General features: G+C 38.5%; 2 protein-coding genes across 13 annotated transcripts in view; both read right to left on the minus strand.

The window, feature by feature from the left end:
- The window catches only part of LOC131438020 (dystrophin, isoforms A/C/F/G/H), a 1,278,256-nt gene that overhangs the window by 328,267 nt on the left and 923,381 nt on the right, over positions 1-26,608 (minus strand). The window lies entirely within an intron of this gene.
- Positions 224-25,184, minus strand: LOC131438023 (uncharacterized protein K02A2.6-like). Its single transcript, XM_058607796.1, has 2 exons — positions 17,576-25,184; positions 224-16,927 (listed from the first exon to the last, which is right to left on the minus strand). Exons 1-2 carry the CDS (start codon positions 17,595-17,597, stop codon positions 12,939-12,941), a joined length of 4,011 nt encoding a protein of 1,336 aa, XP_058463779.1. The 5' UTR covers positions 17,598-25,184; the 3' UTR covers positions 224-12,938.

Consider the following 26,608-nt stretch of genomic DNA (forward strand, 5'->3'; position numbering starts at 1 on the left):
GGATTTTCCGAGTCTTATCAAAAATAGCTCTAAAAAATGAGTGTTTTTGTGATCTTTCACAATTATCTGGAAAAATAAAGCGATGACATAAACTTTTTTTTTCGAATAAACTTTATTATGGATACACAGATTACATTCGGACACATTTTTGGAAAACCTTTTCACGCTTTTCATAGAAAATCCACGAATTTCAAAAATTTCCACGAAATCGGTTATATGAAATTCGTTGATTTTCCATGAAAAGCGTGAAAAGGTTTTCCAAAAATGTGTCCGAATGTGATCCTTGTTGCCAGCATGAGGTTTTTTTTGAAAAAAAAATTTCATTCCATCGAATTATTTTTTCAAATAATTGTGAAAAATTACAAAAAAAGCTCATTTTTTCAGCGCTATTTTTGATAAGACTCGTAAAATCCTCCGAATTTTCCAGTCATTTTCACCCTGTAGATAGATAAAAGTATTTCAAAGGTCTGTATGTTTTTGGTTTTGTCAAATTTTTCGAAATTTCCATCGAAAATTTCCTAAAACCACCCGCGCGCATGGTACTTGGACGATGGCCTTAATATTGATTTATTCAGTGATCAAGGTTCGAATCAATTGAAACAGTTAGCAGAATTCTTCAATTTGAAGCAAACTGTGAATGAATTTACAAGAATTTCGAGATACAGTAAAACATTGATAGATCACGTGTATTCCAATTTCGACGGTGTTTATTGAAATATGGAATCCGATTGCAAGATTTCAGATCATGAGACAATTGCAATTTCCGTAACGAGTAGCCCCAGAAATGAGGAAAATACGGTGAAAATCAAGTGTAGGAAAAACTATTCAAAGCAAACCCTATCCCGACTTGTACCAAGAAGCTTGGGTTGTACACAGTTGACTGGAAATTTGGATCACAGGGCATCTATTCTTACTGACATACTGAAAAAGTGTACTAATGAATTAGTAATTGAAAAGTATGTTAGTTTGAACAGCTCGAGTAGTTGGTACTCAATAGACCTCTTACGGTTAAAACGGGAGAGGGATAAACAGTACAAGAGATTCTGTAGAACTAACAATGATAGTTACTGGAGTAGATATACACAAGCACGAAATATTTATTCACGGGCCCTGAAGAAGACTAGATATGAATACATACAGAGGAGAATCGATTAAAATCAACAAAACAGTAGAGAGTTATGGAAAATTCTCAAACAGCTTATCAAGCCTACACATAGTGCATCGAAAAGCATAACTTTTGACGGTATAGGAGAACACACAGAACAAATTATATCTGGAAAGTTCAACAGTTATTTCATAAATAGTGTTCAGCAGATCAATCAAAGTATTGAATTGGTAGGTGAGCCTGTTGAAATAACACAGCCGATGAATAACTATTGTAGACTTGATGAATTTCAACCAATAACTTCTCAACAATTGAAAAATATTTGTTTTAATTTGGGAAAATCGACTGGTATTGACAATGTAAACTCAAAAGTTATACAGGATTGCTTTCATGTTATCGAACACGATCTACTGGATTTGGTAAATGTAGTGTCTAGTTCCCTCGGTAATTCACTTGGTGTGCCTCAGAGAAGTGTGCTAGGTCCTATTCTATTTATTATGTATATCAATGATATGAAACGAGTCTTACGTTTCTGTGATATTAATTTGTTTGCTGATGATACTGTTCTGTTCATTACGGCTAAAGATGTCAATGAAGCTGTCGCACATTTAAACGAGGATCTAGGTTTGCTGGTTCGATGGTTAAAATTTAAGCAACTGATACTAAACGTCGCGAAAACTAAATATATAGTTATTTCTTCTGTTAGCACCGGTCATGACGCCAATGTGGAAATCGATGGTGAAACTATTGATCGCGTTAGAAAAATGAAGTATCTTGGAGTCATAATTGACGAAAAGTTAACATTCAAATCTCATATCAATAATGTCATCAAGAAGATTGCCAAAAATTATGGTGTATTATGTCGTTTGAAAAATGATTTAACGACCCATAGTAAGATTCTTTTGTATAAACCAGTCATTTCACCACACATTGACTTTTGCCGATCCATTCTGTTTCTTACTAATAACACACAAATCTTGAGATTCCAGCGACTGCAAAATAAGATCATGCGATTAATTGTAAAATGTAGTAGATATACCTCCTCAGATTTTCTACTGAACGCATTACAATGGCTTTCAGTGAAACAGAGAATTTACTACTTAACCATGGTATTTATTTTCAAGATCTTAAATGGCATGCTGCCGCGATTTTCGTGTGATCGAATTGAAAAAGGAACTGATTTACATAGGTACACTATTAGAAACGCATCTGATGCTAGAACACCACGCTTTCTGTTAGCCAGATCGCATAACTCATTATTGTACAGGGGAATAAGTTTTTTCAATTCGATGCCAAGAAAAATCAAACGCGCGACGACATTGGTGGAGTTCAAAATGTTATGTATTTCACACATAAAGTCCGCTTTGTAAGCAAATATATATTTAGTTAGTTCAAATTTTTTTAGATTTTTTATTTTTTTTTACGTATTACGAATATTGTATTTTTTGTCGTGAATACGACTTACTTTACTATGGGGTGCCTTTTCAAAATTAGCCATATGGAAAAATGGGCAGAACTTAATCGTGAATATCTCGACTTGTAATAACGGCAGCAACATAAGTCTTTCACCATTTCATCAAAAATATGATTAGGAATTTAGGATAATATTTTGAACATTGTGAAATAACCACAGATAACTCAAAAGTTAAGTTTTCTAAAACTTTGAAAACAACGCGGAAAACTCTTCACATTTACTTGGCTTTTTCGCGCAAGGACGACGATTTTGAGGTAGTCAGGCACATATCTTCATCTGAATGCGTACGGTTCCCTCGTGGTCGAAAATCGATCATTTCTTCTTGTGCGTTGGATGGAATTAGACGTCGTGGGAATGATTTAATCAACCAGCAGCGACGGAGAGTGCACCTTCTGCGTGTTTTGCGTGTCATACTTTATAGAGAAATTGCTGCCAGCAAGACATACTTGCTGACTGCAGATTTTTTTTCAGATTTACAGACCCTGTCTGCAAATATTTGAATTTTTTACCTGGCATCTCTGGTCGTGAGAGTTAAACCTTCAACCAGCAGCGAAGGAGAGTGCACCTTCTGCGTGGTTAAAACCTCAAACGCTCAGGTCGCAACTCTTATTTGCTTTTCGGTAGTCGTAACGGGGACGTTCAAGTTTCAGATTTTAGTTCCGCAATATAGGTTTAGAATTCAGAGCCTGCGTGCTGAAACTGGATTCTGGAACTGTATTTTGGAACTGAAATTGCAGTTCTAGAATTGAAACTGGATTCTGAGTCTGTTATTGATTCTAAATTTAGTTCTTGAACTCAGGGTCCAGTTCTTTATTCCAGACTTCTTCTATTCGGTTCTTTTTAGAACCATAATAATACTCCTAAAGAATTATGCGGAAATTTACTTTACTGTACTCTATACAACCCATTCTAGTTCCGGAATATGGGTTTAGAATTCAGAGTCTGCGTGCTGAACTAACTCAACTCGTCACTCTCCATCACGAACGCTTTCATAAAAAGTTCTTTTCAGAGTCACCATTATTTTATTATAAAGAACTATAAATTTCTAGTAATGCAAGAGGGTAAATTTCTAGTAATGCAAGAGGGGAAAGTTGCACAATTCAAACAATTGATCAACCACCAATTCGAATTCGGAAGCATAAACAAAGTGTGTCATATTCGTATTCACGACATCCAGTTATGTCTCTGACATTGCACACCCGTACTTTTTAACACTCACTTTCCAGGATGTATAGATCCATCACCGACAGCTCTTCTCGAAACATTTTCAGGTAGTAACGATTATTGGGCCCTTGCTCGAAGCGTTGTGACGATTGAATCGGTCAAATGGGCAGTTGAGAGTTTTGCTTCGTACAAGTCTCCTGGAAAGGATGGAGTTTTCCCGGTGTTACTGCAGAAAGGATATGAACATTTCAAACATGTTTTGAAGAAAATACTTACTTTTAGTTTTGCGACTGGATATATTCCAGTTCTCCCTGGTGTCCTCCAGGTGGTGTACTATCCCCACATTTATGGAACCTAGTCGCTGATGGTTTGTTAAGGAAACTTAATAACCTTGGATTTCCGACTTATGGTTTTGCCGACGATTATCATATATTGATGATCGGTATAAGCATTAACAATCTCTTTGATTTAATGCAACAAGCCCTGCGATCTGTTCAACAATGGTGTTGTCAGGTTGGATTATCTGTAAATCCGGGCAAAACATCAATGGTGCTTTTCACTCATCGTAGGATAATCGCAGGAGCTCGTCCGTTGCAGTTCTTTGGTTCAGAGGTCACTGTGGTCGATCAAGTTAAATACGTCGGGGTTATTCTTGACTCAAAACTCAATTGGTCTGCTCACATTGACTTCAGGATTAAAAGAGCTTGCATGGCTTTCGGCCAATGCAGACGAGCTTTTGGAAAATCATGGGGACTCAAATCCAGATATATTGTTAGACCAATTTTAGCATATGGATGTCTTGTATGGTGGCAGAAAGGAGAAGTCGCGACAGTTCAGTCAAAGCTAAATCCTCTCCAAAAGATGGTCCTAATGGCGATGACAGGAGCATTCACGACAACTCCTACTGCTGCTCTAGAGGCGCTACTGTGAATTAAACCACTACATGTATTCCTAAAACAAAAAGCATTATCTTGTGCATACCGTCTTAAGGTTACAGGGCTTTGGAACAGTAACCCATTAGATTATGCTACCAGCCACACTCGCTTGTGGTCTCAAATGGTTACGTGGGATGAGTATCTACTCGCTCCTAGTGACCTAACTCTCACGTGCAGTTTTCCTTTCAAAACATTCAATGTGAGCTATCCTCTTCGTGAGGAATGGTTGTCTGGTTGTCTGGAACGACAACTTGATGAACAAATATTTGTTTTAATTTGGGAAAATCGACTGGTATTGACAATGTAAACTCAAAAGTTATACAGGATTGCTTTCATGTTATCGAACACGATCTACTGGATTTGGTAAATGTAGTGTCTAGTTCCCTCGGTAATTCACTTGGTGTGCCTCAGAGAAGTGTGCTAGGTCCTATTCTATTTATTATGTATATCAATGATATGAAACGAGTCTTACGTTTCTGTGATATTAATTTGTTTGCTGATGATACTGTTCTGTTCATTACGGCTAAAGATGTCAATGAAGCTGTCGCACATTTAAACGAGGATCTAGGTTTGCTGGTTCGATGGTTAAAATTTAAGCAACTGATACTAAACGTCGCGAAAACTAAATATATAGTTATTTCTTCTGTTAGCACCGGTCATGACGCCAATGTGGAAATCGATGGTGAAACTATTGATCGCGTTAGAAAAATGAAGTATCTTGGAGTCATAATTGACGAAAAGTTAACATTCAAATCTCATATCAATAATGTCATCAAGAAGATTGCCAAAAATTATGGTGTATTATGTCGTTTGAAAAATGATTTAACGACCCATAGTAAGATTCTTTTGTATAAACCAGTCATTTCACCACACATTGACTTTTGCCGATCCATTCTGTTTCTTACTAATAACACACAAATCTTGAGATTCCAGCGACTGCAAAATAAGATCATGCGATTAATTGTAAAATGTAGTAGATATACCTCCTCAGATTTTCTACTGAACGCATTACAATGGCTTTCAGTGAAACAGAGAATTTACTACTTAACCATGGTATTTATTTTCAAGATCTTAAATGGCATGCTGCCGCGATTTTCGTGTGATCGAATTGAAAAAGGAACTGATTTACATAGGTACACTATTAGAAACGCATCTGATGCTAGAACACCACGCTTTCTGTTAGCCAGATCGCATAACTCATTATTGTACAGGGGAATAAGTTTTTTCAATTCGATGCCAAGAAAAATCAAACGCGCGACGACATTGGTGGAGTTCAAAATGTTATGTATTTCACACATAAAGTCCGCTTTGTAAGCAAATATATATTTAGTTAGTTCAAATTTTTTTAGATTTTTTATTTTTTTTTACGTATTACGAATATTGTATTTTTTGTCGTGAATACGACTTACTTTACTATGGGGTGCCTTTTCAAAATTAGCCATATGGAAAAATGGGCAGAACTTAATCGTGAATATCTCGACTTGTAATAACGGCAGCAACATAAGTCTTTCACCATTTCATCAAAAATATGATTAGGAATTTAGGATAATATTTTGAACATTGTGAAATAACCACAGATAACTCAAAAGTTAAGTTTTCTAAAACTTTGAAAACAACGCGGAAAACTCTTCACATTTACTTGGCTTTTTCGCGCAAGGACGACGATTTTGAGGTAGTCAGGCACATATCTTCATCTGAATGCGTACGGTTCCCTCGTGGTCGAAAATCGATCATTTCTTCTTGTGCGTTGGATGGAATTAGACGTCGTGGGAATGATTTAATCAACCAGCAGCGACGGAGAGTGCACCTTCTGCGTGTTTTGCGTGTCATACTTTATAGAGAAATTGCTGCCAGCAAGACATACTTGCTGACTGCAGATTTTTTTTCAGATTTACAGACCCTGTCTGCAAATATTTGAATTTTTTACCTGGCATCTCTGGTCGTGAGAGTTAAACCTTCAACCAGCAGCGAAGGAGAGTGCACCTTCTGCGTGGTTAAAACCTCAAACGCTCAGGTCGCAACTCTTATTTGCTTTTCGGTAGTCGTAACGGGGACGTTCAAGTTTCAGATTTTAGTTCCGCAATATAGGTTTAGAATTCAGAGCCTGCGTGCTGAAACTGGATTCTGGAACTGTATTTTGGAACTGAAATTGCAGTTCTAGAATTGAAACTGGATTCTGAGTCTGTTATTGATTCTAAATTTAGTTCTTGAACTCAGGGTCCAGTTCTTTATTCCAGACTTCTTCTATTCGGTTCTTTTTAGAACCATAATAATACTCCTAAAGAATTATGCGGAAATTTACTTTACTGTACTCTATACAACCCATTCTAGTTCCGGAATATGGGTTTAGAATTCAGAGTCTGCGTGCTGAACTAACTCAACTCGTCACTCTCCATCACGAACGCTTTCATAAAAAGTTCTTTTCAGAGTCACCATTATTTTATTATAAAGAACTATAAATTTCTAGTAATGCAAGAGGGTAAATTTCTAGTAATGCAAGAGGGGAAAGTTGCACAATTCAAACAATTGATCAACCACCAATTCGAATTCGGAAGCATAAACAAAGTGTGTCATATTCGTATTCACGACATCCAGTTATGTCTCTGACATTGCACACCCGTACTTTTTAACACTCACTTTCCAGGATGTATAGATCCATCACCGACAGCTCTTCCCGAAACATTTTCAGGTAGTAACGATTATTGGGCCCTTGCTCGAAGCGTTGTGACGATTGAATCGGTCAAATGGGCAGTTGAGAGTTTTGCTTCGTACAAGTCTCCTGGAAAGGATGGAGTTTTCCCGGTGTTACTGCAGAAAGGATATGAACATTTCAAACATGTTTTGAAGAAAATACTTACTTTTAGTTTTGCGACTGGATATATTCCAGTTCTCCCTGGTGTCCTCCAGGTGGTGTACTATCCCCACATTTATGGAACCTAGTCGCTGATGGTTTGTTAAGGAAACTTAATAACCTTGGATTTCCGACTTATGGTTTTGCCGACGATTATCATATATTGATGATCGGTATAAGCATTAACAATCTCTTTGATTTAATGCAACAAGCCCTGCGATCTGTTCAACAATGGTGTTGTCAGGTTGGATTATCTGTAAATCCGGGCAAAACATCAATGGTGCTTTTCACTCATCGTAGGATAATCGCAGGAGCTCGTCCGTTGCAGTTCTTTGGTTCAGAGGTCACTGTGGTCGATCAAGTTAAATACGTCGGGGTTATTCTTGACTCAAAACTCAATTGGTCTGCTCACATTGACTTCAGGATTAAAAGAGCTTGCATGGCTTTCGGCCAATGCAGACGAGCTTTTGGAAAATCATGGGGACTCAAATCCAGATATATTGTTAGACCAATTTTAGCATATGGATGTCTTGTATGGTGGCAGAAAGGAGAAGTCGCGACAGTTCAGTCAAAGCTAAATCCTCTCCAAAAGATGGTCCTAATGGCGATGACAGGAGCATTCACGACAACTCCTACTGCTGCTCTAGAGGCGCTACTGTGAATTAAACCACTACATGTATTCCTAAAACAAAAAGCATTATCTTGTGCATACCGTCTTAAGGTTACAGGGCTTTGGAACAGTAACCCATTAGATTATGCTACCAGCCACACTCGCTTGTGGTCTCAAATGGTTACGTGGGATGAGTATCTACTCGCTCCTAGTGACCTAACTCTCACGTGCAGTTTTCCTTTCAAAACATTCAATGTGAGCTATCCTCTTCGTGAGGAATGGTTGTCTGGTTGTCTGGAACGACAACTTGATGAACACATAGTTTGTTATACGGACGGTTCTTTGTTGAATGGTCGTGCTGGTGCTGGTGTCTACTGTCGTGAAATGAGAATGGAGCAGTCTCATTCACTTGGTAGATACTGTACTGTGTTCCAAACAGAAATCTACGCGATTCTGTGTGGAGTACAATCGGCATTTCAGCAGAGGATCTGTGGTAAACGAATTTATTTTTGTTCCGACAGTCAGGCAGCATTAAAAGCACTCAGTTCGAATGACTCACGGTCGAATCTAGTGATCGCATGTCGAACTCAAATTGAAGACCTCAGAATTTCAAATGCTGTTTACTTTTTATGGGTACCCGGCCATTCTGGTATTACTGGAAATGAATGGGCTGATGAGTTGGCTAGAGCTGGTGCAACGAATGATTTCGTTGGTCCTGAACCAGCTTTACCACTTTCAACTAGTTGGATAAAGCACAAGATTCGTTCTTGGGCTGCATTCAAACATGCCAGCTACTGGCGCAGCTTGCAAACTTGCGCTCAGACAAAAGCATTTCTACCAGATTTAAATCTGAAAATGTCAAAGTGTCTACTGCATTTCTCCAAACATCATTGCAGTATTCTGGTCAGAGCTCTGACTGGACATTGCAACCTCAATTATCACATGGCTATTCAACGTGCTGAGTATTATTCGTGTGATTTGTGTGAATGCGATTATGGTACTTCATATCATCTGATATGTAACTGTCCCGCATTGACGCAGCTACGTATCCGGGTTTTTGGTTCTCCATACATGGTTGAGTCTGTGTATGCGGAGCTAAAATTGAAGGATATTCTCTCGTTTCTCACCCAATGTGGTAAGGAGCTATAGTCAGAAGGGTTCATCATTCTTCCTGGAGTGAATGAATCCCTTCTGTATTCACCTTAAATAGGGTTTAGCAGATTGTTTGGCATCCTTTAGGGGGTGCCGAATTTGCTTCTGCTCGTACATACTGCGAATCGTTCTGCATTCTTCCGGGAGTGCAGAATGGTGTCGCTTTTGTAAGATCTCTAAATCCTGTCGGGGGTTGGAGGTTTTATTAACAGCAGACTGTTCGGGACCTCGTAGAGGTTCAGAATTTACTTCTGCTTCCACTAAATGTGATCCTCAGCAGATTGTTCGGCATCCCTTAGGGGTGCAGAATTTACTTCTGCTTCTATGTGTTTTTGTGTCGTCAATTTTTCCCATCCTCCTAGTCCAACCCTTACCATTTCCTTTCAATCCTTCCTTCTTATATGTCGGGAAAATGATGCTAAAAACAAATTGATGGCAAGGCACAAATCTCTGATTCCTGATTCCTGAAGCTCCCTAGTACGGGTTCGAAGGTGTCTTCCAAAGGGCTTCGAAAAGTTACAGCTAACGGGAATCGTGACAAACCACCGATGCAAAAAGCTTCTGGTCTCGGAAAACTCAATCCCGAGATGGAATTCCCACCACTTCCAGGGACTACAAAATCCCCAAGCGTCCCTGAAAATCTACCAGAGAACGAACTAGGTGCTGGTCTTATCAAGTTATCTGATGTTGTGGACTGGATTTTTACAACTTTCAATATTTCTGACCCTCTTAGAAGCATTTTAATTGCTTTCATGCCAACAGTAAAAACATATTTGAAGCAGTCGCGGTTATTATTCTATATTGGCAGGTATGAATACGATGTTGTATAGGAGAAAAAGACATAAACGAAACATAAACTTCTCTTTAAAAATTTTACTTCTAAATCGCTGTTTTCTTCATTCGACTTCGCGAAATCGACTCTCTCACTGAAAACTTCGAGCATTCGGAAAACAAAAACCGAATACAAGTAGTAGGGTAACAGAGGTATTTTGGCCACTTCATATATTTTGGCCCACCTAACAAACTTTATCAATTTCATCGGATTTTATCGATGTTAAGTAACCCATGTTGCATCAATTTGAAGCTAATCACATTAAATTACCTATTGCGGAAGGGGATTTCAAAGATATTATAACATTTGGGGGATATTTTTACAAAGTGGGCCAAAATAAAATCAATCTTAAAGTGGGCCAAAATACCTCTGTTACCCTACACCGGACGGCGTAGCCTGGAATGTTAGAAGACATCATTTGACGTGCACAATTAGAGTGCAACATTCGAAACTCACTTCACTATTCCGCGTAAAAACATTATTACGCACAATCGCTTCAAATGCGCACAAATTCTGAATAAATACACTTTTCACTAACAGTTTACGTCATTTTTACATATCGGTTTAGAAATTCATATATGGATATATCGTAACACAAGCGAAAAACATCTAAACAATTTGCAAGCAGTATCAACAAGACTGTCCCTTTTAGATTTTTAATGGATTGTTTTGCTTTGACACTTCTCATGAGTTTTGGGCTAATAAACTTGTTAATAAAACCAATTTCATTTTTGTTTTCTTTGTGCTGTCCTTCAGTAATGACGGTGATAGATAAATAGAAACAAATTTTCTGATTTTAATAACGAAATTAGTTGTCAACGAGAATTTCGTGTTGGATTGAAATATTGCTGGTTTGTGTCCAGAATATTCGCCAACTAAACACATTCTCTAAAAATAAGAGTTTTTTTCAGCAAATTTTATAGTAATTTTGGAAATTTTGTTGTTAAAATCAACTAATTCAAAAACAGTAATACGAATTAGGCGCAGAGCTAATTTCGGTTGTTCCGTGAGATTATTAAATTTACCTAAAATGAGTATTGAAAGATGATGCCTTCAAACGGTTGAACTAAAGTTATGCACTGATAATATTAGTCAATTTATATAAACTTGGGTGCATCAACCGCTGGGAATTGGAATTTTGCGACGGCAATTCAAACGCGCCATTCAATCGCAGCGCGTTTTGTGTGTTTGAAACCCTTCGCTTCTGTTACTTTTATAAATTAAATTCATGTCAAAAAGCGTTTTATTGCTAATGCATGATCATCATCGGTATCAAACAGCTGAAGGTAAAACAGTCTGCTGAAAGTAAATCAATGATCGAATTTGAAGCATAAAATTTTTGCGCATACCTGAAAGTTTACGAGATTATCATTCATTAACATTTTCTAATTTGTCACCAAATCTTTTTCATCTTAACTAAGGTTAACGTTATCACAACACCGCTGTTAGATGAACACTTGTTATGGAATCATAAATTTCTCAAATCGAATGGAAACAATTTCACCAAACGCTTTAATCATCGATGTTGTTTTCATTGACATTTTGAAGTTATTGATTTTGCATTGCTATTATTGTTTTGCTTTCAACTGTCTCCGGCATTTGACAGCATCCAAAACAACATATTTTTCAACTTCTTGAATATATGCAAATCAAAAACCATATAGGTTGAATAAAAAAAATTAGTTAAATCAACTATCGCAAAAATCAAAAACTGCGATATCGCAATTTTATGATTTTATGATTTATGGGTTCTCCGTGGATGTTATGTATGAATGAAACCATTAATTGTTCTTGACGCTCTTCTAATATGTGGATGTCAATTAGCATGCAACGAGCTTTGTATGATAGTAGAGGAAATCTGGCTCAACCTAATTTACGGAGTACAAATAATAGGAATTGCTTTTGGACTGATTCTATACGTTCCTTGTGAGTGATTGAGAATGGGGACCAAACAATGCTACAATATTCAAGTATAGACCTTACGTAGGCAATATATAATGTTTTAATCGTGTAAGGATCGCAAAAATTATAGCTGACGTTTAGTTTCAAAAGGCTTTTGTTACACCAGACATGGAACGTTTGCACTTCATCTTTAAATACCACCTTGTCTACATCACTTTTTATTTCTAGGAAGAGCTTCATGTCATCGGCATAAATCAACACTTTTATGTGTTTTAAAATAAGAGATATATCGTTTACAAATAAAATGAATAAGAGAGGGCCTAGATGAGAGCCTTGTGGAACTCCTGAGGTTACTAGGACATGGTTGGATATCCTCCCTTTAAATCGAACCATTTGCTGACGATCAGTCAGATACGACTCAAGCCATTTGAGTAGTTCAGGACCAGTTCCTATTTTTGTAGTTTGAATAATAACATAGGTATATCAATGCGATCAAATGCTTTGCTGAAGTCAGTATAGAGAGCTTCTATGTAATTACCCTTATCCATAGCAGCCAGTGAGTAATTGACAAATTCGAGTAAATTTGTATTAGTCGAGCGACCCTTAAAAAATCCATGCTGCATATTAGTGATTCTATTTTTAACTTGATGTAAATTCCTTGCCTATCCGGTTGTCGTGGCTTACACGTCCGCTTCAGTCAAGTGTCGCCTCTCCTCTCTCGATACCAGCGAAGTCCTCCCAGTGTAGCCAGTAACAACGATTTCGACAGAAAATAAAGTGATAACTTTACGTGACTAACACATCGTTACATCTCTCCCAATTTTTATAGACAATAGGATATGTTACAGAAGTTCTCAGATTTTTATTCTCATTCTTGAATCAAATACATAACTTTAACGATTTAAATAATATCTCAGACATCTTCAATTTGTAGAATAAAATCTGTGAATCTTTTGGGTGTTCTACAGATTCGTTTCGGCCTGGGTTCATTGTCGGTAACACTGTCAGGATTTTTATCCACTTCGCTTGTCGCATAAGTGTATGGTTCCACGGTTTCTTTCGATGTTGACTCATCGGTACCTTCGTGTGTCTGTGTATCGTCTTCAGCTTGTGTATCGTATAACTTCTTAAGATGACTACTGTTTCGCAAATATATTTTTCCCGTTCGATCCGATTTAACAGTGATTGTTCCTTTGTTTATTTGCGTCACCTTATACTCTTCTGGTCTAAAGTTCGGCTGCATGGCACCTGTGTGCAGATCTCGCATCAAGACTATATCTCCCATTCGCAGACTGTGATATTTCGCCTGGCGCTTCTGATTGGCATGCTTCTTATGATACTCCTTGTTCATCATGTCTTTATCTCTTGCCTCCTCCCAATGCAATTTTGGTGGTTGGTAAATCGAGGGGATTCGATTTCTCATTTCTCGGCCGAACATCATATGCCCGGGTGATAGACCCGTCGTTTCCTGAGGGGTCGAGTGGTATAGAATGAGATACTCGTTTAAATCGGTTTTCCAGTCCGTACCTTGTATGGCGCTTATTTTCAAGCGTTTTCCAATGTTTCGCATTTGCCGTTCAACGGCACCATTCTGTTCTGGCCAATAGGGCGTCGAAAGGTTTAGATGTATCCCATAACTGTTACAGAATTTCGAAAACTCTACTGCTTTAAACTGTGGTCCGTTATCGGCCGTGATCGAACGTGGTATACCGAAATAGCTAAACATTTTTAGTAAACAACCAATGACACGTTGCGTAGTTGCCGGTTTCATTGGTTCAATTTGAACGAAGCGACTCGTGTAGCAAACTACTACTAGAAGTGAAACATTATCTGGTAACCCTTCCTTAAAATCTATAGCAAGGTCCTGCCACGGTTCGGTTGGGAGTCTTCTTGTTAATGGGTTTGGTTTCTCTGGAATCGAGGTCATTTTGCACGGTTTGCAATTACGAACTACATTGTCAACTGATTTATCCATTAGAGGGAACCAAATTTTCCCACGTAATTGTGCTTTCATTGCGGTACTACCCTGGTGTCCCATATGCGCAATTTGAATCACCTTCTCTCTCAAGCTTCCGGGAATTACAATGCGATCCCCACGTAGGAGTAATTCCCCATATAAAGACAATTCATTACGAATAGTTGTAGTTTTGTATTCGATCGGCACTAAATCCCAGTCTCCTGAGTATATAGCATCCTTCACCGTTTGTAAATCCGTGTCTAGTAGTGTTGCGTTTTCGATTTCTTCAATCGATAAAGCTGCCGGTTTGATTTCTTCCGACAACCAGGCTAATACGTCTGCTTCGTCGTTAGATGTACTAGTGACCACTGACAGTCTGGACAAAGGGTCTGCGAGATTGTTTTCACCGGGCTCATATTTGACTTCAAAATCGAAACTCTGAAGCCTTAAGATCCACCGTTCTATTCTTGCCGAAGGTTTGGATTGCGCTTTGTTAAAAAGGTATTCTAGAGGCTTACAATCCGTAATCAATGTGAAGTGTAAACCATAGAGATACATGAACAATTTTTCCATAGCCCAGATAATAGCATAACACTCCTTTTCTGTTTGACAGTACTTTTTCTCGTGTGTAGTCAAACTTTTTGATGCGCAAAATATCGGTCTTGGAATTCCATTTTTAAGTTGTATCAAGATGGCACCTAGTCCCCATGGACTCGCATCTGTTACAAGTAACGTTTCGTCAAGTGGATCGAAGAAAGCCAAAGATTCAACTCTATTTAATATTTGTTTCACTATCGCCAGTTCTTTGTCATGGTTGTCTGTCCAAACGAAGCGGCAATCTTTCACGAGTAACTGTCGCATGTGGAAAGTTAGATCTGATAGGTTAGGAACAAATCTTCCTAAGAAGTTGATCAACCCCAACAGCGATCTAAGGTCCGAAACGGTTACTGGTGGTTGTAGATTACGTATAGCCTCCAGTTTGGCATCGGTGATATGAATCCCATTTTCTGAGATGTGGTATCCAAGAAAATCGAGGTTGTTTGTCCCGATTATCGATTTTTGTGTGTTTACTTTCATGTTCATTGTCTCTATACGAGTCATTACTTCTCGCAGTGTGGTATCATGGGCCTCTTCCGTTTCGCCGTGTACTAATAGATCATCCATATATACAACTAGCCCTTTTACTCCGCGGAATACGTTTTCCATTTCACGCTGGAACAACTCAGGTGCCGATTTTATGCCGAACATGAGCCTACAAAAACGATAAACACCACTCCTGGCTACAAACGTTGTTATAGCCCGACTATCAGGGTGTAATTCAAAGTGATAGTAAGCTGATTCGAGATCAATTTTCGACATTTTCGCTACTTTCGTTATTGTGGCCATTGCACTGTCGATATTTGGCATAGGATAATTTTCTCGTATTATCGCCTTATTGGCCGCCCTCATATCAACACACAGTCTGATTTTTCCGTCAGTTTTCCGAATTGGTACCAAAGGTGACACCCACGTCAATGGGCCTTCAGCTCTTTCAATAATCTTTCTTTTGAGCAGATTATGAATTGCTTCCTCCACATCTGCTTCCATGGCAATCGGGAATCTTCTAACGCCCTGCACAACTGGCTGAATAGTTTTATCTACTTGTATGTTTAATAACACGTTCGGAACTTTTGGAAATTCATCCATGCCAGTTGCTTGAGTGATCGCAATTTGGTTTACATTGTATCCGATCTTCAATACTCCAAGTGCAAATGCTGTACCTTTGCTCAAAAGGTTCACTTGGCCTTCTGGAGCCACTAACACATGTGTCCAAATACCGGTATCTTCTTCAGGAGTTTTTACTTCCGTTTCAAACACTCTGCTAAAATTTATTTTTTTGTTTGAAGCGAATGACTTCAAGTTCAATTCTTCCTCATGTGGTTCTCTATCATTGATTATTTCAGCTTGTCCTTTTCTTAATAGCTGGTACGTTTTTGAGTCGATGATATTTGCTGGAGATCCCGAATCAACTAGCATCCGAACGTTTACACCTCCTAATTGTAGTACAAGTACATCATCTGATTCACCTTTTGTACGTACCAGAAACACTCCGTTTCGTTTATCTTGATCCGATGTAATAACGTGAACTCCCCCTTTTTTATCTGGTGGCTTACGTGATGTTAGCGGTTGATATTTCCTTTTTCTACAACATACTGCAAAGTGTCCTGCTGTTTTACATGTGTGGCAAATCGACTTCCTGGCAGGACATCTCTCAACATCTTTTGCTAAGTGCCCGGCCTTGTTGCAATTATAACATTTCCGTGAACTATTTGTAACGAGTTTTCTTGGCCAGCTAGTTTCAATTTTCTGTACCACTGTTCCTTCGAAACTGGGTGATCCGTACGACGTCGACGGCTTTTCAAATTCTTTCGTCTGCTTATGTACTTCTTCCAGGGTTTTTCCAAGAACTGTCGTATCATGTAAATTAAGATCCTCCGTCAATAACTTCTTCCTTAGTTCAGGTGATCTACATCCTTCAATAACCTGGTCCACAATTGAGTCATCTAGGTCTGCAAATAGGCAACGGTTTGCTTGTTCCCGAAGACGGAAAATGAATTCCTCGAACCGCTCCTGGTTTTCTTGTTTCATTGCCCGAAATACATGACGCTCAAAACGTTTGTTGAGTTGAGGTGCGAAATATCCGTCGAGTGATAATAATGCTGATTCGTATTTTAATACAACCGTTTCGTCACTATTGTTGGATACCGGATGATGATACTCCCATTTTGTCACTTTATCGTAGTATGATTGTAATTCTATTGCTCCGAGAACTAGCAACAAATCGTACTTTTCTTCGTCATTTTCGATTTTATTAACTCGTAGAAACCGCTCCAATGCTTTTTTCCATTTGAGCCAGTTGTTTCTAGGATCATCTCCGGCATTAAACGGAGGCATCACTGCCGCATCTAGAACAAATCGAAACGAGTTTATATAAACTAGGTGTTGAGACACTAAAATAAATGATTGTCTATTTCAACTACACTATACGATTTGATCATGATTTTTAATTTAAATTTCGCTGTTTGTAACTCTCCTGTATGCAACCCATTATTTTTAAACTCTATCCGATGATTTTACACTAAAGTTTTTGTACACAGATACAAACATTTGCGTGAGGCATCTCGTATTTTTTTTTTCACAGCGTAACTCGTTTGCACATAGTAGTTTCTCCCCGAGCGAGAGCTTTGTTTCGTACTACTCTCTCATGTCTATTCTGGCACATAGCAACTCCGGTATGCTAGCACTCACACAGCACGTAGCTATTTCCTCTGCTCTTGCACGAAGCTATATTTTCTGCTCTAGTACTTACACAGCACGTAGCTATCTCATCTGCTCTTGCACGAAGCTATTACTATTTCATCCAAAATTTTTGCACGAAGCTGTTTTTTTTTTTTTTTTCTTTTTTTTTTTTTGTTCATTCAGCCATTTTTTTTTTTTTTTAAATTTGCTTGACTAAAAACTTCATCCGAAGCGATATCCGAAGATAAGATATTCTTTTAGACTCTTTAATTGGCCCTATAGTTTCTTAACTATTTCCAACTTGAGTCTCTTACCTATTTTCATCCTCGTCGCCATTGTAAATTCCTTGCCTATCCGGTTGTCGTGGCTTACACGTCCGCTTCAGTCAAGTGTCGCCTCTCCTCTCTCGATACCAGCGAAGTCCTCCCAGTGTAGCCAGTAACAACGATTTCGACAGAAAATAAAGTGATAACTTTACGTGACTAACACATCGTTACACTTGATAAAACATTTTTTCATTGATTATCGCTTCAAAAAGTTTAGGAATGCAGGAAATAATTGCAATTCCTCGATAATTACACCCATCGGATTTTTTTCCACTTTTGTGAATCGGTTTGGTAAGAGTCCTTCCATATTTTAGGAAAAATACCGGTCATGAGTGATTTATTGAAAAGCCAAAACAAGGGAGTGTCTAGTTCTAACGATAGTTTTTTCATGAATATGGGAGGAATTCCATCAGGTCCGGGACCTATAGAAAAATCTAATTTATTGAGCGCTTGCATAATATCTTGCACACTAATGTGATGAATATTAATGTCACAAGCATGTTCAGGGAAGAAATTAAAATATTCACGGTCTCGATCATCTTCGGAAAACGTAGTACAGGTTTCTTGGAAGTAATTTGCAAATAGTGTACATATATCTTTCGAGTTGTCAGCAGTCTTACTCTTGAAAAACATTTTTAAGGGAAAATTATTAGATTTCAATTTTTGTTTTTACGTAATTGAAGAAATTCTTCGGGCAAGATTTGATTTCACTCTCCGTTTTTGAACAGTACTCCTCGGAAGCGATTTTAATTGCCAGATTTAATTGATCAAAAGTTTGTAAGTAAGTTCCTAAGTTGACGCTACTACTGTCTCTTTTTTATTTTTTATGGGCCTTCTGTTTTCGATTTTTTAGATTTTTCATGTTATAATTATACCATATTGGATATTTATAGTTAAGTCGCCGTCTGATTCTCTTAAAAGGTACCTGATCATTAATAGTATCAAATAAAATCTTATAAAACATTTCCACAGAAGTTTCAACATTAGCCACCCTGAAAATGGTTTGCCAATCAATGTTACTTAATTTTAACTTTATGTTATCATAATTTGCCAAGTCATACTGAAAGACCTCGTCATACTCATATTCATCGGGTCTATTATACTCATGAACAAATTGCAATGTGAAATCTTTCATTTTTCCATAAGGGGGTTAGGGATTCGGTAAGGCAGAAGTCTTCTTGTGAATTTGTTAGTAAAAAATCTAAGTAACAGTTTTGCTGATTTTTAACGTGATTAATTTGGCTGAGTGCTAAGCATGCAACTTGATCAAATATATATTGGAGGGTTTCATTCTCTCCTACCACTGGTAGTAGGATGCTCTCATTTTCAGAGTCTGGGAAAAAGTCAATGTCACGTTGATTGATGTCACCATAAATGTGTACTTTCAGTTAGGAAGGAAGGTTAGTTATGATTTCTTCAGCAATCTGGAAAAACTTTTCATATACTTCTTCACGGGTGTTGTTTGGGGGAAAATACACTGAGCAGAAAATATGTGTTTCCTCTGCCAGACGAGTTTTCACCCATACGTGCTCGAATTCTTTAATTTTTCTAGTGGATATGATCTCAGCATTAACTTTTGTAGAAATAGCAATTAGTACTCTACCACCCGATCTCTTATCAGACACTACTTAGTACTACTTAATATTTTATTACAAATTTCAGTTATTTTCAACAAACTTTTCATTCCATTAAAATTCTGGCCATAAACTATGACCTCCAATGATGACTTATTAAATTGTGCAGCATTTGAATGATAAGCATTATAATCAATAGAGTTGTCGTCGTTTTCTTCTCCTAAGGGGTGTGTCAATGACGCCGAAAACAAGAGTGTTGAGAATTGAGAGTGCCGTACAAAGTAGCTGACGCACTTTTTGGAGTCATCGTGTTGCATCGTAGCGGCGATCGTCGTAAGTCATTCGCTGGATATGGATTCAATATCTCACCTTTTTGGAATTGAATGGTTGGTCTATTATTTGCTAACGGCCTAGAAAAGCGGTCTTTTGCAGCAGTAAGAAACACTCTGTCTGGTAGGAGAATGCTGTTGGGTTGTCTTCGTATTAGATGATCATTACTAGGATAACATGAGCCACGAATATTGCAATTCTCATTGTAATTACTATGATTTCTTAAATTGTTGCCGCTGTTGTTTACAGTTTTGTTCATTTTCAAATTCTTGAATAACTTTTTTTGCTTTTTGTGACTCCTAGCTTTTGCAGCTTGTTTTTGCTGATGTATTCTTCTAGATTCTCGCGCATCGTAGTCACTCCAGAATTATCTACTTTGCATAATTCTGCCGCCAAACTGAGGCCTGAGGCATTGGGCACTGGTATTTGCACAGGTTTCTTCTCTGCTACTAAATGTGCTGACAAAGACTTGATTTCGTCAAGAATGTCAATGGTCAATGTCGAACTTACGTTCATGGTGCTGCTGGCCAGTATCAAGAGATAGCTGATTGATATGGTTTAGCTCGTTATTCATATCACGTAACTCAGATGATAATTCGGAAGTCTGTTTTTTAAGTCATTGTACACGTTTTCCTTCATTTCTGACATTGCTGTATCGAACAATGAGGTGACATGGTTTTTAATGGCAACAACACTGCCGGTCAAGCTGCTATTTTTGTTTATTGAAATCAATTCATTTCTTATAGTCGTAAGCAATATTTCTTGGGCATCTATAGCCTCATGAACTAAGCTTGGCTTTTCTTGTTGCATCGAAAGTTTATGCACAACTTCCGAGTTTGAATGGAGTTGACGTTCAAGAAGCTTTTGTGGTTCAACTAGTCTATCTAGGTCCATTTTTGCGTTAACAAGCTCTTGACAGGACTCACAGCAGTATACAAGAGTTTACGTCAATAACTCTTCTATCCCTTCTCCGCAGTGAACCCCGCTGAATAGACACTCCAACACAGGTGGCGTGAAATTTTCGTGGACATAACCGAGTCGACGGTGGTATCCAAAGCACAAATTTCGCAGGTCATAGTGAATAATAAACAAAAAGCAATACTGTTTTGATTAAAGAGCAAATTAAATAAACTCGTGCACCGTGGCTCTTGGAGCAAATTAAAAACGCGTCCGAACTGTCGCATGTCATGTTACAATCAAAGGTAAGGACCTTTGTATTGCTTCCATCTACATTCCTCCTAGAGCCTTGGTTGGGTATCGGCGGCTCAGTGATATCATTGAGCTCCTTCTCGCATCGACGTTGGTTTTAGGCGACTTTAACACACACGGTACGGGATGGGGCTGTCTTCACGACGATAACAGATCAGCTATGAGCCATGCTATTTGCTACAACTTCAATATGACAATCTTGAATACAGGAGAAATGACACAAATTCCGAAACGTGTACCCGACGCAAAAACTAACATCCGTCCTCCCAACCCGTGGTGGGACAAAGAGTGCACAAATTTAAACGCGGAGAGAACCACCGCGTATAAAATATTCAGAAAAAATGAAACACCTGATAATTACCGGAATTACACGGCCTTAGACGTTAAAACTAAGAACTTGATTAGAGCCAAGAAACACGGTTACTGGCGTCGGTTTATAGACGGCTTAACGAAAGAAACATGTATGAGCACTCTTTGGAACACAGTGCTACGAATGCGCAATCATAACATAACGAATGAAACCGAGGAATACTGGATACCGCTGGATATTCGATTTCGCTAAAAAAGTATGCCCAGACTCTGTTCCGGAAAAGAAGATCACCCGCGCCGCGACACCAAATACGAACGAAACACCGTTTTCGATGGTAGAGCTCTCACTTGCACTCTTGTCATGTAACAATAAAGCCCCGGGATTAGACAGAATAAAATTCAACTTGTTGAAAAATCTGCCTGCCCCGCCAAAAGGCGCTTGTTGAGTTTATTCAAAAAGTTCCTTGAGGACAACATTGTTCCACATGACTGGAAACAAGTGAAAGTGATCGCCATTCAAAAACCAGGAAAAACAGCCTCCGATCACAATTCGTATCGGCCGATTGCTATGCTTTCCTGTATCCGGAAATTGTTCGAAAAAATGATTCTGTTTCGTCTAGACAATTGGGTTGAAAGTAATGATTTGCTTTCAGATACACAATTTGGTTTCCACAGGGGCAGAGGAACGAACGATTGTCTTGCGTTGCTCTCAACAAAAATTGAAATGGCATTTGCTCGTAAAGAACAAATGGCATCAGTTTTCCTCGACATTTGACTCAGTTTCTATAAACATCCTACCTGAGAAGCTGCATCAGCATGGTCTTTCGCCAGTTTTGAACAACTTTTTACATAATCTATTGTCTTAGAAACACATGTACTTCGCGCATGGTGATTTGTCGACAATACGATTCAGTTACATGGGTCTTCGTCAGGGCTCATGCTTAAGCCCCCTTTTATACAATTTTTACGTAAACGACATCGATAAATGTATCAACACATCTTGCACGCTAAGACAACTTGCCGACGACAGCGTTGTGTCTATTATAGGACCCAAAGCTGGCGATCTGCAAGGGCCGTTACAAGATACTCTTGTCAACTTATCCACATGGGCTCTTCAAATGGGTATCGAGTTCTCTACGGAGAAAACTGAGCAGATTGTATTTTCAAGGAAGCGAGAACCAGCACAACTACAACTTCAACTAAGGGAACCATAGCTCAGGTCTTCACATTTAAATATCTCGGGGTCTGGTTCGACTCCAAAGGCACCTGGGGATGTCACATTAGGTATCTGAAACGAAAATTCCAACAGAGAATCAACTTTCTTCGTACAATAACTGGATCGTGGTGGGGTGCCCGCAAAGGAGACCTGATAAGGCTGTATCAAACAACGATATTGTCCGTAATGGAATATGGATGCTTCTGCTTCCGATCCGTGGCGAACATTCATTTCATCAAGCTGGAAAGAATTCAGTATCGTTGTTTGCGTATTGCCTTAGGTTGCATGCAGTCGACTTATACGATGAGTCTCGAAGTGCTCGCGGGCGTCTTACCGTTGAAAAACCGATTCTGGGATCTCTCATATCGATTGCTTATCCGATGCGATATCTTGAATCCGATGGTGATTGAAAAATTCTGAAGGTTAGTTGAGCTTAATTCTCAAACCCGTTTTATGTATTTGTATTTTGATAACATGGCTCAGAATATCAATCCTTCTTCGTTTGCTTCCAACCGTGCTCATTTCTTGGATACTTTTGATTCTACTGTGTTTTTCGACACATCCATGAAGGAAGAGATTCGTGAAATTCCGGATCACGTACGCCCACAAGTGGTCCCTAATATCTTTAATAATCAATTTAGAACAGTCAACTGTGAAAAGATGTTTTATACTGATGGATCAAACATCAACAAGTCCACAGCTTCGGTATCTTCAAACAAAACAACACCGCTTCGTTCAAACTCAGTGATCCGGCTTAAGTTAACGTCGCAGAATTAGCTGCTATTCAGTACACCCTTGAGATCATTGAAACCTTGCCTAAAGGCTATTTCTTTATCGTCACGGACAGTCTTAGCTCAATAGAGGCTCTCCGGACGATGAAGCCAGAAAAGTATCCCCCATATTTCCTGGAGAAAATACGGGAACATTTGAGAACTTTATCTGAACGGTCTTATTCAATATCGTTAGTCTGGGTCCCTTCGTATTGTTCCATTGGCAATGAAAAGGCAGACTCATTGGGTAAGGTGGGCGCATTAGACGGTGATATTTATGAAAGACCAATCTGCTTCAATGAATTTTTCAGTATCTCTCGTCAGAAAACTCTCGAAAGTTGGCAAACTTCATGGAGCAATGACGAACTGGGACGATGGCTACACTTCATTATCCCTAAGGTATCGACGAAACCTTTGTTCAAGGGGATGAACGTGACACTATACATGCAACGCACATCTCCGGCGTATCGGGATCGTGGAGAACGGGCTCTGAACCAGTGGCGACGGTTATCAGGACATCGGGCATGTCGTGTTGTCGTGCGTAGAGTATCGCGACGCCAGCTCGAAGCTACTGGAATCCCTCAAGGCCCGAGGTAGACCGCCTGAGGTTCCGGTTTGGGATGTGTTGGCGAGTCGGGATAGTTATAATCTGTAACATCTTGCTTAGAAAATTCCTCCTATTTATCGACGTTGTTTCAACTGTGGCTAAGAATAATTTTCACCTGCAGGTTCGACACTAACTTCCGCCGATTATCCCGATTCCTCATCTGTCCACCATCTTCATCGGAACTAACAAGATCTTTTTGCTGTCACTAACCTTTTCGCATCCCCCCTCTCCGTCTCTTCAAAATCTCGATGTCAACTAATTAGATCTCTGTCGTTCTTAGTCATTTCATTCCCATATCCCCTTTTTACTCCGTTTTCTGCAATATTTACTTCGCAATATTTTTTTTTCATTTTCTTCCGTAAAAACACCATCATCGCCCACAGAAGGCCGCTCTAGTTTATCAACAGCATGCGGACCACCCGCCGGGTATTCGTAACCTGGGGGTGTTTCCCGTGGACCCACACGGACCGAAGAATGCGGCCAGCATAGATATTCACCAAAGCCATATAGAAGACTGCAATATTCAATTCACCGGCCACTGCCGATCGCCAGCTGAAGGCTGGATCTGCCAAAGTCGACCACTGCGACCCGAATATGATATTATCAAATGATGCAACCCTAGTATTAAGTTTTTAAGTTGAATTAGTAGAAGCATCTTAGAGTTTAAGCAGTGTGCCCTAAACATTATATTATTGAATAAAAAAAAACCTTGTTTCGCACGGCATATTTCGAGACGACACTCATACTAGTATAAAGATGTGTTCTATATCAAAATTTTCTTTTTCGCATTGCGAAACAGGGTTACTGTCATAATTAAATGTGTTAGATATCACGATCAAAAGGCGCCCCATACTAAAGTATTCACGACAAAAATACAGATTGATCTGTATACGTGGCAACTTTGTTTCGCATGGCATATTTCCAAACGACACCCTTTCTAGTATAAAGATGTGTTCTATATTACTAATTTCATTTTCGCATTGCGTGAGTCGTAATGGAATGTATTAGTGACGGTGCAAACTTTGTCTACTTCCATTTTGATAAATCTGATGCTTTTGGTACACAAGAGAAAATTCAACTAATTCTTTATGATGATCTGTAGCACTGAAAAGAATTTTCTTTTTATTTTTCTTGTCTCCCTTTGCGATGTTCTTTTGGGCCGGATTTTTCGGCTGACTCTCCAATGGTTTTCGGTGCCATCGTGCTAACGTTGACAAGCGTTCATAGTAGTTGTTTTCACGTAAATGACAATAGCCTCCTGTTTACTAGTCTTATTTTTGTGTATTACATCAACATTTTACAGTACAAGTGTTATGACTCTTTGGCCTTTCATCTTTGTTGTTCATACGATTCGTTATTAATAATAGATGTTTTAGTTACTCTTGTTTTACATACTAATGTTTAATCATAGTATTTATTTTAATTATTAATAAAATATCTACCTACTTATAACTATCTCTAACCCAATCCGTACAAAATTTTGAATTGTTTGTATAACAGAGATTGACCACCTCTCGTGAAATTTCGTGAAGTATTGTTCGAATTTTTCGAAATACGACTTACTTTACTATGGGGTGCCTTTTCAAAATTTACCCTCTGAGAGAGTGATAAGTTTTTGATCGTGAATATCTATTGTTGTATCTAATGAATCAACATAATTCTTGCGACATGCCATCGGAAATATGATCACAATTTTATGATAAAATTTTCAGTTTTGTGACATAGTCTCAAATAATTCAAAATTAAACTTTTCTGAAATGTTTGGTATAAACGAGTATCAAAGAGGATAATTCATAAGGCGCGTTTGCCTTTCTCGTATTTTTGAAGCTCATAGCTCAGTGATCTGTGAAAGGATTTATATAATCTAACTACCAATAGAATCGAAATTTTTCAATTTAAACGTGTATAGCAAACGCATTGAAGTATTTTAATAGTACACTATTGAAAAACCTGTCTCATTTGATTTGCGTTCTAAGGAAGAGAACAAAATATCTGCTGCTGTACAACAAATCGTCCGGGAAAAATGTTCCGAAAAGTGGTGAATATCGCAGTGAGTTCTTCAAATTGGTCCTTGTGAATGCTAGAAACGAATCCCTACAACATATTGATAGTTTCTTTCAATGAATTATGCAAATCCGAAATGAAATAATCGACATTAAAATTCTGTATGCGGCTATTTTTATAGCCGTTAGGACCGCCCATTAGTGAAAAAGCTACAAACGAAATCACATAAAAGGAAATCTCTTAACAAAAATTCAATCAGTTTGGATTCTATCGCCACTGCGAGCAGATGTGTTTTGTGTCGTCTGCACAGCTAGTTTCGCTTTCGACAAGAGCGATTACGTCACAGCTGCCAGTCATTAGCATTGGGAAAAAAACAACGGTGGAGAGCATTGCACGAAATCAGCCGTTCTAATGGCTCTAAAAGTTTTCTAAAGAACTATTAGGATTTGTTGTTCGCAAATCGTAGGGAAATACCCTCAGTTTACTGCAAATCTAGAACAGTTTGCTTAGATTTGTGCACATTTCGCTGTGTGAAACTCACAGTAATCGAGGTCAAGTGAAGCCTTCTTTGTTTTTGCGAAAAATGTTCCAGAGTTTAATGTCGTAGAGAACCTGGCAATTTGACCTATCTGAATGCTACAAACGAGTCCCTTCAGCATATTGATAGTTTGTTTCAATAAATTATGCAAATCTGAAATGAAATAATCAACACTAAAACTCTGAATGCGGCTATTTTTATAGCCGTTAGGACCGCCCATTAGTGAAAAAGCTACAAACGAAATCAGGTAGAAACAAGCCTCTCAACAAAAAGTGAAGCCTTCTTTGTTTTTGCGAAAAATGTGCAAAGGGGAATGCTTGCATAATTCATACAATTGATCAACTAATTGATATTCGGAAGTGTTAAGGAACATGTCAGTTGTTTTCGTATTCACGACATCCAGTTATGTCTCTGACATTACCCACCCGCCTTTTTTTTGTTCTAGTATATCCAAGGAGGCCATC

The sequence above is a fragment of the Malaya genurostris genome, chromosome 3, assembly GCF_030247185.1.
Source record: "Malaya genurostris strain Urasoe2022 chromosome 3, Malgen_1.1, whole genome shotgun sequence".
Classification (NCBI taxonomy): Eukaryota; Metazoa; Arthropoda; class Insecta; order Diptera; family Culicidae; genus Malaya; species Malaya genurostris.